The sequence below is a fragment of the Camelus bactrianus genome, chromosome 6 (assembly GCF_048773025.1).
Source record: "Camelus bactrianus isolate YW-2024 breed Bactrian camel chromosome 6, ASM4877302v1, whole genome shotgun sequence".
Taxonomy (NCBI): Eukaryota; Metazoa; Chordata; class Mammalia; order Artiodactyla; family Camelidae; genus Camelus; species Camelus bactrianus.
The window spans coordinates 66,042,449-66,058,885 of record NC_133544.1 but is presented as its reverse complement, the minus strand read 5'-3'; the positions used below and the strand labels follow the sequence as shown (position 1 = coordinate 66,058,885).

Genomic DNA, 16,437 nt, shown 5'->3' with positions numbered 1-16,437 from the left:
GGAGGTGATTATTTCATAAGAGTAATGAATAGGATTAGTGTCCTTATAAAAGAAACTCCAGAAATTTTCTCTCATCCCTTCCACCAAGTGAGAAAGTAGAGAGAAGAGAGCCATCTGTGAACCAGGAAGTGGGTCCTCGATAGATACCAGCTCAGCTAGGGCCTTGACCTCAGACTTCTCAGCCCCCAGAACTGTGAGAAATAAATTCCTGCTGTTCATGAGCCACCCAGGCTACGGTATTCTGCTACAGCACCCTAAACAGACTGACATAACTGTCTTACCCACTCCACTGCTAGAAACCATGGACTTACCTCCTTCATGTTCTTATTAGTGAAATTAGAGATCCTTTTTCTAGGAAGATCAGTGGAATGATCCTCAATATTATCACAAAAGTTCCGTTTTTTAACATTGTGGGTTTCAGATGCCATAATCTCTTAAATACCTAGATTAAAAAATAAAAATAATAAATGGAAAATACAAAAAGCATTAGAGCCTGATCTTTTTTCCTGAACAGACATATAAAAATACAGCAGCAGCTCTATGCTACGTTAAAGAGGCTTGTGAGTAAAGCAGAGGACATACAGGCATACCTCATTTTATTGCACTTCACAGATTTTTTTTTTTAAACAAATTGGAAGTTTATGGAAACCTTGCATCAAACAAATCTATTGGTGCCATTCTTCCAACATCTGTTCACTTCATGTCTCTTTGTCACAATTTGGTAATCCTCATAATATTTCAAACTTTTCATTATTATATGTGTTATGATGATTTGTGATCAGGGATCTTTGATGTTACTATTATAATTGTTCTGGCACACCACAAACCATGCTCATATAAGATGGCGAATAACTGCAATAAATATGTGTGTGTGCTCCAATAACTGGCTATTCCCCATCTCCCTCCCTGTCCTCGGGCCTCCCTATTCTCTAAGATACAACAATATTGAAATTATGTCAATGAATATCAATGGCCTCTAAGTGTTCAAGTGAAAGGAATAGTCGCAGGTCTCTCCCTTTAAATCAAAAATAGAAATGATTAAGCTTAGTGAAGAAGGCTTGTCAAAAGCTAAGAAGGCTGAATGCCAGGCCTCTTAAAACAAACAGGCAGGTTGTAAATGCAAAAGAAAAGTTCTTGAAGGAAATTAAAAGTGCCATTCCAGTGAACACGAATGGTAAAGGAAAACAGCCTTAACGCTGATATAGAGCAAGTTTTAGTGGTCTGGATAGAAGATTAAACCAGCCACAACATTCCTTAAACCAAAATCTAATCCAGAGGAAGGCCCTAACTCTCTTTAATTCTATGAGGGCTGAGAGAGGTAAGGAAGCTGCAGAAGAAAAGTTTGAAACTAGCATAGGTTAATTCATAAGGTTTATGGAAAGAAGCCACCTCCATAACATAAAAGTGCAGGGTGAGGCAGCAAGTGCTGATGTATAAGTTGCAGCAAGTGATCCAGAAGATCTAAGATGCCATCTAGGACTTTCATAGTGAGAGGAGACATCAAGGCCTGGCTTCAAATCTTAAAGGATAGGCTGACTCTCTTGTAAGGGGCTCATATGGCTGTTGACTTTAAGTTGAAGCCAATGCTCATTTACCATTTCCCAAATCCTAGGACCCTTAAGAACTATGCTAAATCATACCCTACTTGTGCTCTATAAATGGAACAACAAAGCCGGAATGATAGCACATCTGTTTATAACATGGTTTACTGAATTATTTTAAGCCCATTGTTGAGACCTACTGCTCAGAAAAAAGATTCCTTTCAAAATATTACTGCTTATTGACAATGCACTTGGTCACCCAAGAGCTCTGGTGGAGATGTACAACAAGATGAATGCTGTTTTCATGCCTGCTCACACAACATCCATTCTGCAGCCCACAGATCAAGGGGTGATTTTGACTTTCAAGTCTTACTACTTAAGAAACATATATTCTGTAAGACTATAATGTAGTAAACTGAAAACTTCTGAAAAGGATTTATCATTCTAGATGCATTACAAACATTAGTGATTCATCAAAAGTGGTCAAAATATCAACATTAAAAGGATTTTGAAAGAGTTGATTCCAACTCTCATGGATGACTTTGAGGGGTTCAAGACTTCAGCAGAGAAAGTAGCTGCAAATGTGGTAGAAACAGCAAGAGGACTGGAATTTGAAGTGGAGCCTGAAGATGTGACTGAATTGCAATCTCATGATAAAACTTTAACAGATGAGGAGTTACTTCTGGATGAACTAAGAAAGTGGTTTCTTGAGCTGTAATCTACTCCTGGTGAAGGTGAAGATTGTTGAAATGACCACAAAGGATTTAGAATATTACACAAACTTAGTTGATAAAGCAGCAGCAGGGTTTGAGAGAATTGCCTCTGATTTTGAATGAAGTTCTGCTGTGGGTAAAATGCTATCAAACAGCACTTCATGCTACAGAGAAACTTCATGAAAGGAAGAGTCGATCAATGCAGCAAACCTCACTGCTTTCTTATTTTAAGAAGTTGCCACAGCCACACCAAACTTCAGCAATCACCACCCTGCTCAGTCAGCAGACATCAACACTGAGGCAAGACCTTCCACCTGCTAAAAGATTACGACTTGCTGAAGGCTCTGGTGACTGTTAGCCTTTTTTTAGCAATAAAGTATTTTTAAATTAAGGAATGTATATTTTTTAGATACAATGCTATTGCATACTCAATCTACTACATATAGTATAGTGTAAACATAACTTTTATATGCACTGAGAAACCAAAAAATTTATGTAACTTGCTTTACTGCAGTGCTCTGGAACCAAATCTACAGTATCTCCAAAGTATGCCTATAGCTTTAAGTTATATATTTTTAAAAACCTTAAACACAGAGCGAGCACAAGGCAGGGCATTCCAGGAAATTAAAGCTCTTTCTGTTCTCACTCTTAAGTTGCAACCAGCTACATAATATGGTATGTACTTTTTACCAATGCAACATATCAGTCTCCTCATTTTCCATATCACTAGCCATATATTAAATTTAAATTTACAGTTTATGAGGTCAGGTCTATATAGTAGTGGTATCTTGACATTCAAATGCACAGAAACCTACATTTTTGGAATCAAATCACTGGGTCATATAAAACCATAAGCAGCCAGGGGAACCAAAATCAGACTATATATATCTGACTTGTTTTATCCCTAATCTATAAATTTTTCTTTCATTCTTACAGGTAGCTCTCCAAATTTCTTCCCTATTTGAAAAAAATAATCCCCACTCTCCTATTCCTCCAGTTATATACAACGGAGGCAAACAGATGCTGTGACTTCATTTATATAACAGAGGAAGTCAGCGATTTTCCCACTCAGGTTTCACGTAGCAAATTTTTTTCAGGTCATGCCATGTACCCAAGCTTCTCCCTTATTCTTTCTCGAAACATTTACTGAGTATTCATTATATGCCAGGCCTCTAATGTAGATCACAGACAGAGATCCTGTTCCAAAGAATCATTTAGGAAGCTTTTTAAAAATACACCTTTCTGGGCTCAAACTTCAGACTGTAACTTGGCAGACATTTGGAATGAAGCCCAAAGCAATTATATTTTAAAAGGCTCCACAAGTATTTCTGATGTACACACTTAATAGAAAATTTGTCTTAGATAATTCTTCAAAAAATACGAACAAACACATGAAATTCTGTAATTAATTTCAGGATATTCTAAGATTTCTTGCTGCTAATCCACAGAGAGCCTTTCCACTTCTGTCCTCAGGTTAAGAAACCTCTAGGATAAGACTTTTTTAAAAGTAAATAAATAATTGCAGTAATACAATAAGAAATCTGACAGCAGGCACCTTTGCAAGTCAGCAAAGCTTCACTGAGGAGTCTTAAAGGACAAATAGCACATTGAGAAAATAGCATGTGCAAAACTGAAAGGCATGAAGCAACATGATTTGTTTGGCAATCTCTTAAGTAGGTACATGTGACTAGAGCTTAGGCTGGGGGTAGCCTGCAGCAGAGTGAGAAATGAAGCTGGAGAGACAGGCAGAAGCTAGATTATAAAGGGATCTTGTCCACAAGGTAAGTCACCCTTTTTGGGGGGGGGGGGTAGGGGAAGAAAGGGAGATATTCAGTTAAAGATAATGAACTAAACACATGCAATTACTTTTACCTTTCCCTAAAACCCCATTACAATGCCAGCAGGGAAGGTTTTAAAGGCATAAACTCCATTAGCACAAAGAATAAAAGATGAGGAGATGGCACCATTATGGAAACTGCAAAGCAGAAGTGAAAAATGACTTAGCGTATCTGAGAAAGCCATATCCTAAATCAGCAGCAAAGAAAGGTGAAAAGCAGAATCCCCAGAAGGTTCAGAAATTAGCAATACTGAGGACCTCAAGAAGTGAGATAAAGGTAGCTTTAAGAACAAGTATATGACTGATTATCCATTTAAAACAGAGATTCCTAGATCTCCTTCCCCAAGTTAAACAGAGGGATCCAATGAAAGTTTACATCCTACATATTAAGACCTTCAACCTTCTTTCTAGCACTTGCCTCACAGAGGCTTGCAGCCAAGCTTATATACTCCAGCGAAGAGTACAGAAGATGCTTCTTTGGAAACTATGATCAGTCTCAGAAGAAAACACAACAGACATATACACACACACCTAAAAATAGTGACATCAGTGATGGTCAAGATCCCCAAAGAACTGTTTTATATCTTGATTATGGTGGTAGTTACCCAACTGTTAAAACTAAGAGCCATGCACTAAAAAAGTGTGAATTTTGACTGCATGTAAATATCTCAATAAACCTGACTTTCAAAAAATTCTCAAAAGGTAAGAACAAATTTCACACACAAAACACAAGTGAGACAAAAACAAACTGATAAAGATTCTTAGAAATTAAAAATAGGATGTAATTAGATAGCAGCAAAATTATCTTAAAAGTTGGAAGAGAAAGTTCAGGTTATCTCCTAGAACTTAGGGTAAGATTTTTTAAAAGCCCACAAGACTGGTTTATAGTAACCAACATCAAAATAAAAAGAATTTCAGAAAGAGTACAGAAAAAACAAAGAGAAAATCAAAGAAATAATTTGAAACCGTACAGGGCTTAAGGACGTGAATTTCCAAATCGGAAGGGCACAGGGAGGGTCAGCATGGTGGATGAAAACAGACCTACCAGGCACATCATTGTCACACTTCAGAGCACTAAAAAAGCCAGAGAAAGTGAAGACATACAATAAACAAATAAACAAGAAAAACCCCCTAAGACTCAAACCAGGTCACACACACAAATGATAGACATAGAACAATGCCTTCAAAATTTTTAGGAAACCTAAAATTTTATATCTAACCTAATCATCAACTGAATGCAAGTCTAAGAGAAAAATGCCCTCAGAAATTTAAAGTTCCCCCCAAAATTCTTCCTGTAGAGTCAGATAGATAATAAACAAAAGTGAGAAATACAAGAAATGGAGAGCCAATAGAGGAGATGAAAAGGGATTTCCATGATGATTATGAAGAAAGATCCCAGGATGAAGGCTTTGAAATTCACTTCAAACAAAATGATATAAGCAGGACAATGATTGGAGCTGATTAGCAGGCTGAAGGGAGAAGTCTTCACATAAATGAAATTGATTTATAACACGTGCTCATTAGAGAGGAAATGAAGAAAACTGAGGGAGTGTCACAAGGCAGTGGCACATTTTTCAAGTGCTAAACGAAAAGAACTGTCAACTCAGAATTTCCTATGTGGAGGAAATATCCTTCAGAAATGAAGGGGAAACCAAGACATTCTCAGATGAAAGGAAATGAAAGAAGGAATCTTACAACATCAGGGAGACAAAAAGAAAATGATAAGGCAAATTACGTTTGATGGTTGAAACAAAAATTATAACATTATGTAATGAGGTTCAAAATATACACAAGAATTTTTAAGACAATTATACTGTAAGTGGGGAAGGGCAAAGGGACACAAAGAGAAGTAAAGTTTTCACACTCACTCAAACTTGTAAAATGACACCATCAGTAGACTGATAAATTATAGATATGTAACATAATACCTAGAACTACTGCTAAAACCTACTGTTGCTGCTATTGTTATATCAGAGATATACCCCAGAACACTACAGATAAATCATAATGTAATGCTTAAAATGTGTTCAAGTAATCCACAGGAAGGTAAGAAAAAGAAATGACAGAAACAAAAAAAATGGAGAGAACAGAGACAAAAAATAAAATGGTGGAAACATATCAATAATTACATTATATATGAATGGTCTAAACATATCAGTTAAAAGCCAGAGGCTGGCAGAGTAGATTAACAAACATGACCTAACATATGCTGTTTAAAGAAATTCACTTCAAACAGAATGATATAAGCAGGCAGAAAATAAAAGAAAGATCCTGATAGATCTTAAAGGACCTCATCACAGTGGAGAAACAAAATAAAGAAAAAGATGTATCATGCAAATATTAATTAAAAAAGCAGAAGTGGCCATAATAGTATCAGATAAAGATGTCCAAGCAGCAAAGGAAACTATCAGAGATAAAGAACATTACATATGAATAAAAGGGCCAAAATAGTAAGAAAACATAGCGATCTTAAATGCATATGCACAAAGCACAGCTAAAAAATAAATGAAGCAAAAACTTTAGGGCTGAAAGGAGAAATAGACAAATCCATAATAATCTTGGAGACTTTAATATTCCCTTTCAACAACTGATAGAACAAATAAAAATTTAGCAAAGTTATAACACCATCAACCAACAGGATCAAATAAACATTTATAATACACTCTACCCCAAAACAGCAGAGTACATTATTTTCAAAGGCCACAGAACATATACCAAGATAGACTATATCGTAGGCTATAAAATAAACCCCAACAATTTAAAATAATTGAAATAATACAGAGCGTGTTCTCCAACTACAATGAAATCAAAATAAAAATCAATGAAAGAAAAATAACAGGAAAATCTCTGAACACCTGGAAACCTAACAGCATATTTCTAAAAAAAATTCATGGGTCAAAGATAAAGTCTCAGGGAAATAAATAAAAATAAAAATTACACTGAGAAATATGAAAATGGAAATATAACATTAAAATTTACAGGATACAGCTAAAACAATGCTGAAGGGTAATTTACAGCACTAAAATGCATAAAGAGGAAAAGTCTCAAATCAATCTAAGCTTTCATTTCAAGAATTTAGAAAAAGAAAGGCAAAATAAACCCAAGGCAGAGGAAATACATAAATAAATAAATAAATGTGAAAATAGAAAAACACTAGGAAAAAAAATAAGACACAGAGCTACTTCATTGAAAGATCAAAAAAAAATTTATTTTTTTACAAACCTCCAGGGAGACTGACAAAGAAAAAAGAGAAAATGCAAATGGTCTATACCAGGAATAAAAAGAATGTATCACTATAGACCCTGCAGACACTGAAGGGATAAGAAAATACTATAGCCAACTCTACAAACGTAAGTTTGACCAGATGAAAGAAGTGGGCCAATTTCTCAAAAAACGTGAACCATCACAACTTACTCAATATGAATAAGCAACTTGAATAGCCCTATAATTACTGAGGAAACTGAGTTCATAATTTTAAAACTCCCCAAATAGAAATCTCCAAGGATAGATGATTTTACTGGAAAATTCAACCAAATGTTTAAAGAAGAATGAACACCAATTCCACACACACTTTTCAAGAAATCAGACAAGTAAGGAAGACTTCTTAATTCATTTTATGAAGCTAATATTATCCTGATACAAAAATAAGACAAAAAAATACAAAACAAAAAAACAAAACAAATAAAACCTACAGACCAGTATCTGCCAAAGACCACAGATGCAAAAACTCTTAATGAAATATTAGCAAATGGAATCCAGCAATACAAAAAAGAGTTACACATCATAATCAAGTGAGATTTATCCCAGGGATAGAACATTTGTTTTATATTTGAAAAACAATCCATGTAACCCATCATATTAACAAGGTAAATAGGAAAAGTTATATGATCATATCTATTGATGCAGAAAAAGTATTTGACAAAACTTACACCCAGTCTTGATACTCTCATTAAAATAAGAATAGGGGGAAACTTCCTTACCTTGATAAACAGCAACTACAAAAAACCTACAGCTGGCATCACTTTTAATGGTGAGAAACTCAAAGATTTCCTGCTAAGATTAGGCACAAGGCAAGTGTGTCCCCTCTCACCACTGCTTTTCAACATATTGGAAGTCTAGCTAATACAATAAGATAAGAAAAGGAAACAAACAAATATAGATTGGAAAGGGGGAAAAAAAAGAAACCATCTTTGTTCACGGATGATATGATCGTCCATGTAGAAAATCTGAATGAATAGACAAAAACAAAAAAACCCCAAAAAACCCCAAAACCTCTTGGAACTAATAAATGATTACAGCAAGGATGCAGAATGCAAAGTTAATACACAAGTCAGTCACATGCCTATATCCCATCAATGGGCAAGTGGAATTTGAAATTAAAAACATATTATCATTTACATTAGCACTCTCTCCCCCACAAAGAAGTTCTGAGTTCAAACGTAGGGAAATTGCAATGATAATCAAAACTTTGCCCTCTCAATAGAGTAAAAATGATAGCTGCTCAGTCAGAAAAGTGAAGATAAATGTCTAACTGTTATAAGTCTCTGGGAAACTGGAGAGGCCAGAAAAAAATAAAAAGACTGGTGATTTATTTTCATTATTCTAAGAGATACTAATTAGGCATACATTTTAAAAAAAAATGCAGTATGCAAAGAACTGAGCATTGCTCTGAAGAGATTTCTAAAGCCCACCTACTGAAAGAGAGATCTGAGATCTGATATAAATTAGGTAAGATGTCTGGATTTATGGGAAAACAGAGCTCTGCTTACAAGTTTTGAACACAGTCAATATAACATTTAAAACAAATACGTGAGTAAACGACACAAAGTGATGAAAGGAAAACAAAGATGTAAGTAAGTTCTTATCCTTAAGAAACTTACTATGTAACAGAAAGACAGGACATAATCACACGATAGTCTAATTCTACCGGGTTGTATATCTCACATAATATACAGATTGAACTTACAGAAAATTTATTTTATATGAATTCAAAGAGAGATATAGCTTATTTCTGCAGACCAACTCGAAGGTGCTATGTTAAAAAATGTATTTTTAGCATCCTGAGTTGGATTAAAGTTATATTTTCCTACAGAAATCCAACTAATAGTACTACTGGATCAGCTCTAAATAGGCTTTTAACACCTAAGCTTGGAAACTAGCCACTATTAGAGTAGAGCCTTTTTTCTGTCAAAAGATGTAATCTGATTACTAAACAATCTGTAAAATGTCAACTTTCTGTCAACTCATCAATAAATCTGGAGTTGCTCCTATCACAAACAGACCTTAAGAAAGAAAAGTAACTGGAGGAAAGAGATCTCTAACATCATTCACATTTTTAAATAAATACATATAGGAGGGTGATAATCAAAAGCATAATAGTTTGAAGTTGGGAGTAATGGTCCTATTTCATTAAGACTACGACATATTTAAAACAGTAGTATGTGGTTTAAGATTATACACATTTTAAAACAAACAACAACAACAACAACCCCAAAGATCACTAAAGAATACTAGTTAGAAGACTAATTTTGAAAGATTAAAATGGCTAGTCTGACAATAACAATTTCCAACAAAGTAACAGCTACCTATCATTTTATCACTTAACACAGAACTATAGATACTTTATATCATTACCTCGTTTAATCATCAACACAATCTCTGATGCAGAAATTATAATTTCCATTTAAAAACAATAAAGGTTTTATTTAGGAAGGCAAGTAACTTGGTCTCATGTATAAAAACTGTTTTGTGGTTACTGACGCCTAAATTTGCCTGATCAGTGGAGGATGGATTACAAAATTTCTCATCCCAAGGAATGCTCTGTGTATATGCTGTACTCTGTATCTGAGGGGTGCTTTCACTTCATATATTCTTACGGCTTTCTTTACAACATTTTTAGGTTCTTGCTCAAATACTCACTCCTGAGTATGGCTTTCTCTGATCTACCCTTTCAAACAGCACCTACTTTCACTTCTATATCTTCCTACCCTATCCTATTTTTCTTCATAATACTTACACTACAGACATATATATTTGTTTAACATACGTATTCTCCACTAGCATGTAAGTTCCTTGAGTAGTGGGCTCTTGCTTGCTGGTTCACTGCTACATTACCACGGACTAAAGCACTCTAGCACACAGAAAGTGCTCTATGTGTATATATTGAATGAATTAGTAAAAATTCCATTCTGTACTATATAAAAATGACAGATGAAACAATTTCACCTTTAGACTTTAATCTAACTCTTTCATAGTACAGATTACCAGAATTCTTTATCCATAGGTTAATCCCGTTTATAATACACACACGTGTATGTATATATGTATTATTTAAGTCTATAGATTTGAATTTTTTTCCTCTAGAAAATAGCATTTATTTATTGATAGTCTGTCCCCCTTCCATATGGGAAAAATATTCCTTTATAGGCTAAAATAGTTTTTAAAGAGCAAACAATGTTGCTTTTTGGCCTAAGAGTGAAGGATTTTACATCATTGAAAAATTGCAAGTCAAAACCACAATGAGATACTACTTCACAACCATTAGAATGGTTATAACAAAGATGATAGACAATAACAAGTGCTGAGAAGTATGTGGAGAAACTGACACACTAACATACTATTGTGGGAATGTAAAATGGTATGGTAACTCTGGAAAACAGTTTAGTAGCTTCTTAAAATGAAAATTATGAATCACTATGTTGTACAAGTGTAACATACAATATTGTAATCAACTATGACTCAATTTTTAAAAAGTGAAGGAAATTATAAAAACTGCAATAGTAGACTCTCATTACAAGGGATTTTTACACTACAAATTCCATTTTGTTTTGAGTTTTGTACATTTTGGTATTACTTTTCTTGGGCCATAACACAGGATTAACCTTTTCTCCAAGAGCATTTAACAGTGCTATTCAAATAGTTTGAAGCAACTATTAAGGCTCCTAGGTATTTCCTAAGTGCCATTTGTCAATACACACAATAGAATAATCTGAAGTGGGATTAAGAGTGATTGAAGGCAGTGATTATAGAAACTGGAACGGACAATCTTTTTGAAAAATAATAAAAGGAAACAAGGCCTTAAGAGAATAAAAGTAGGGGCTAGGAGGTATTGAGAAGAGATCAAAATACTAACTTACAACTATTCTGAACATTGGATATAGTGCATATTTTCTTAAATCAAGGCAATACAGGGATTGCTATGGGTATTTTCTTGAGAAGGTAGAAAAATAAAAGCACACAGGAGCTGGAGGGATGAATTCACTGTACGTAACAGTTATCTCCTACCATAAAGATGAGAAGGGATCTATTCACATAATCTATTGCAGTGGCTGCCAAACCAAGAGATGAAATAGTTCTAAGTGTTCAGATACTCCCTAACTACTCACAAGAATGAGAAAAGCTCATCCTACAGGAATGAAACATGTCTGGACTTCTGTCTCTAAAAACTTATAGCTCAAGATCAAACTAAGCTTTCTTTTTACATCAATACACTACAGTATATCAATTATTTGCATTGTATTTAACTCTGCAATTTCATTAGGCAATTTCTTTCCTCTTCTTGAAAAGCAAAGCATGGTTGTGTACAAAGAACTATAATAATGAACATTCCTGGCAACAGTGATTCTCCTCTAATCACCACTGCAGAGTCACTCTCACTATTACAAACTGTATTCCCTAAGGGTCCTGAGGCTGAAAACTGATCACTATTATATAATAATAAAATAAGTAAGTAACAGATAAAGAGCTTTTAGAATTTAAAGCTTCAGCCTAATATATAAATATATACATATATTATTATTATTATTATTATTATTATTATTATTATTATTATTATTATTATTATTATTACTTTAACCCAAAGAGGTCAAGTAACTTGCCCAAAGGAACTTAGTTAGTTAGTGGCAGAGTACATGGCATAGAATCCATGCCATTCAGTTCAATTCACTCCCAACTACAACAGAGTCAACATTTTCAATCCTGAGTAGCCAAACAGACAAAATAAGATGAGAGCACTAATTTTTCTGAGAAGATGACAAGACAGAGATAAATGAACATAAACTGTAAGGGAGCCCTACCTCCCATTCTTCACTTAGCCTATAAGGGTAACCTTTTCTTCTCTTTTCTAGCGCCCTCAAGGGGATTTACAGTGCTTAAAGACAAATCATAGGCTTCCTCAGGAGGCAGCTGCCCCACAAAAAAAATGAAAGAGAAAGATGAACATGGACTTTTTCCTTCAAGAAATTTCAGTACAGGGAAGAGGACTAGAAGGTAAAGATGAGATTTTCTGGGACAATCTTTAGGGCCTGGGGATACTGATTCTTTCCTCCTAAATTTAGCCTCCAGACTCATAATAACCACTATGGTATCTGCAGCCCTTAAGCTGAATAATGGAATTTGGATCAGGTTAACAAACAAGGTGATATAAAGGGAATTGAGAATGCCAAGGTTGATTCAAATGGAATCAGTGCTTACAATGGAATATTAAGAGCACTATTTTCAAAAAATGTCTTGTGAAATGAAAGAATGTTCAAACAATAATGGTATTATTAAAAGTAGAATAGAAAACTGTATGTACAGCATTTCTGGCTTTTCAAAAGCTATATGTATATAATCAATCCATTCAAACGGGCTGTATCAAAATATTAACAGAAGTTTTTTTTTAATTTTTAATAGATTTTATCCTTTTAGAGCAGTTTCAGGTTCACAACAGAATTGAGCAGAAAATAGAGTTCCCACATAGCCCTCCCCACCCCCACATATATACTCTCCTACCCTCAACATCCCTCATCAGTGTGGCATATTTGGTACAACGGAAGAACATGGGCACATTATTATCAACCAAAGTCCATAGTTTACATTAGGGTTTACTCTTGCTGTTGTACATCCTATGGGTTTTGAGAAATGCATAATGACATGTAGCCACTATAGTATCATACAGAATAATTTCATTGCCCTAAAAATCCCTTGTGCTGCATCTATTCATTCCTCCCTCACTCTCTCTCCCCAAACCCTTGGAAAGCACAATCTTTTTATTGTTTCTATAGCTGTGCCTTTTCCAGAATGTCATTTGGCTTGAATCATATAGTTTGTAGCCTTTTCAGACTGGCTTCTTTCATTTAGCAATATGTCTTTTAAGTTTCTTCTATGTCTTTCAAAAGAATAAAGCCAACCACAAAATAAGAATTAACTCAAAAAGATACATACACACTGCTATAACAGCAACGTTATTGCCAAGTTATGGAAGCATCCTAAGTGCACATCAATAGTTGAATAGATAGTGGAGATGCAGTATGTATATAAATGTAATGGAATACAACTCACCCATAGAAAAGAAGGATATTTTGCCATTTGTGGCCCTTCATTCACTTTTTTTTCCCACTTCTAAAACCAGAATTTTATAACTGGCAGAGACATTTTCATTACATCAAAAACAATAAAATACCTAGAAATAAACTTAACCAAGGAGGTTACTTATACTCTGAAAACCAAAATGACACAAAGAAATGGAAAGATTTCTTGTGCTCTTGGATTTGAATAATCAACACTATCAAAATGGCCACACTATCCAAAGGAATCCACAGATCCAATGCAACCCCCATCAACATACTTGCAGCATTTCTCACAGAACTACAACAAACAATTCCAAAGTTTATAAGAAACCACAAAAGACCTGAACAGCCAAAGCAATCTTTTCTAAGTCTCTCTTTTTTTCTCTTTCTTCTTTTTGTTCTCTTTTCTTATGGTTTGATGACTAGAGAAGGTCCTTTAACATTTGTTGTAAAGCTGGTTTGGTGGTGCTGAAATCTTTTAGCTTTTGTTTATCTGTGAAGCTTTTGATTTCTCCATCAAGTCTGAACGAGAGCCTTGCTGGAAAGAGTATTCCTGGTTCTAAGTTTCCCCCTTGCATCACTTTAAATGTATCGTACCACTCCCTTTTGGCCTGTAGAGTTTCTGCTGAAAAATCAGCTAATAACCTTATGGGAGTTCCCTTGTATATTATTCGTTGCTTTTCTCACGCTAATTTTAATATTTTCTTCTTATCCTTAATTGTTGTCAATTTGATGACTATGCGCCTTGGTGTGTTCCTCTATGGGTTGATTCTGTGTGGTACTCTCTGCGCTTCCAGGACTTGGGTGACTGTTTCCTTTCCCAAGCTGGGAAAGTTTTTGGTTATTATCTCTCTAAAAATTTGCTCAGGTCCTTTCTCTCTTCTCTTTCTGGGACCTTTATAATGCGAATATTAGAGCACTTTATGTTGCCCCAGAATTCTCTTAAACTATCCTTTCTTTTTATTCTTTTTTCTATTCTGAAGTAGTGATTTCCACTAATCTGTCTTCTAGCTCACTGATCCGTTCTTCTGTCTCAGAAGTTATTTATTGCTGTTGGAATTATAGATGGGTTTTTCCCTTCATTTACACTTTTCTCTACTTTCTACAGTAACAAATTATTTTCATAATTTGAATAAATATTTTAACTTAATAAGGTTACCATGTTACAAAAAGTAGCTAAATTATACAAACTCCCCTATAGTAAAAAAGTGAAAAAAGTATAATGCCAACACATAGAGGTAACATTTCATAGAAGAAACTATTTTAACTTTTCCAAAATTAGGGCAACTCCATCTAATTTTCTCAATTTTTGCCTTCTCACCTCATTCAGGACTTAGCTCCCCCCCACACTTTTATATCTTCAATTTCTCCCTTTGAACTGGTTCCTTCCCTTTACTTTCAAACTTGCTCAGGTTTCCCCTATCAACTCCTATACTCTTTCTCTGCTTCTCTTTCCTGCCAAATTGCTACAATGAGTGCTTTACAGTTTCCATTTTCTCTTTAACCCTTTACAACCTTGCTTTTATTCTGCCCTCTCATCTCAGAAAAAACAAAACAAAACAAAAAATCCCCTGCATCTTCAAGGTTACTTGAAGCTTATGTAAGGGAGATTTTATAGCACTGATGATGCCCACTGAGGTCAGCCAAGCCAACTCTACAGACTGCTCATTCTTCATCACCATTTAGCTTTTTCATCACTTCACTGCCCCTACCCCCAATCCTTCTGTTCAAAGGACACAGCACTATCTTGACTCTCCTTGTTCCCTTAATCCCTTTTGGTTTCTTTTCCTTCAACAACTCTCTTCTCTCTACACTAAAACTTGAAAAATATGCTTTCATGGCTTCAGTTATTTCTGTAGACCCAGTCTCTCCTCTAACTTCTATGTATTAGACTTCCTGATCTGCCACTGCTAGATTCAAGTCAACAAATCTAAAACAAACCTCTTCAATCTCTTTCAACATCAAACCAACCATTTGCCCTTCCTAGCTACTACATTTTAAATTACTGGCATCAAATTTTTCTCAGACTAGGAACCTAATTTCTGATTCCTCTCTCCTTTATTCAAACCAATTGCTAAGTCTTCTTGAATCTTTCTTCAAAATATTTCATGATCCATTCACATCATTGCTTTTCCACAGTGAGAACTCTAGACCAGTCACTTCCAGCCTAAATTACTGTAAGAATTATTTGATTTCCCTGCCTCCAATCTCTTCCTGGTCCCTATAAATCAACCTTTACAACCTATAGTGTTCACTGGCAAAATCCTCAAATCTCCAAAAGTTGCCACCTGTTTACTATGGAATTTCCCAACTTATGTTTAGAGTAGCCGCAAAGATTTTGATGAATATTTCAGTCTGTTCACTTAAGTTTAGATATGCTGGATGTTAAACAACTCCTTGGAAATTAATTAAATACATTAAAAAGGCTCTGAGAAGCCTGTATAATTTTATTTAACACTGATTCCCAGACTTAGTCACCATCCCACTTCTTTACTGGTATGTATCAGCTTAACTGATACATGACTGATACATATAAAATTTAAACAATGCAGATGATCCAAGAAACATAGTCTGTGGAATTGATTTACTACATCAAGACTAAACTATTTATCTATATATTGAATACCTTCATAATCAGGTACCATACTATTAGAGATTAATTATTTTTTTTAATTAGAAGGAAAACTGAGCAAAACATTGCTTACTAATTTTTTATATGGGGGAAAGGGAGGTTCCACTGCAAACGTGTTAATGAAATAATGATAATATCATTAAAAATAATAGCAACCTTTAAGAAAAGCTTACCATATGTTAGCTATAGGCACTGTAGTTGTATCATATTATGCCCTTTCTATAGATGACAAAACTGAGGCACAGAGAGATTATATAATTTCCCTAAGATCAAACAGCAAAAAAGTGGCAAGAGTCAGGGCTGGAACCCAGGCATCTTGTCACAACTGTCTCCACTCCTAACCAATACACCATATTGGTTACGTGACTCTCAATTAACATGAGAT

At 34.8% G+C, this 16,437-nt stretch overlaps 1 protein-coding gene across 4 annotated transcripts in view; it reads right to left on the bottom strand.

Annotated features, from left to right (window-relative positions):
* KATNBL1 (katanin regulatory subunit B1 like 1) overlaps positions 1-16,437 on the bottom strand; it is a 63,013-nt gene that overhangs the window by 17,812 nt on the left and 28,764 nt on the right. For all 4 annotated transcript variants that reach the window (XM_045524219.2, XM_074365862.1, XM_074365863.1 and 1 more), the window contains one exon: positions 312-442. In XM_045524219.2, coding sequence (XP_045380175.2) covers positions 312-428 — 117 coding nt within the window. In that variant the 5' untranslated portion in view covers positions 429-442. The remainder of the gene's footprint in view (positions 1-311; positions 443-16,437) is intronic.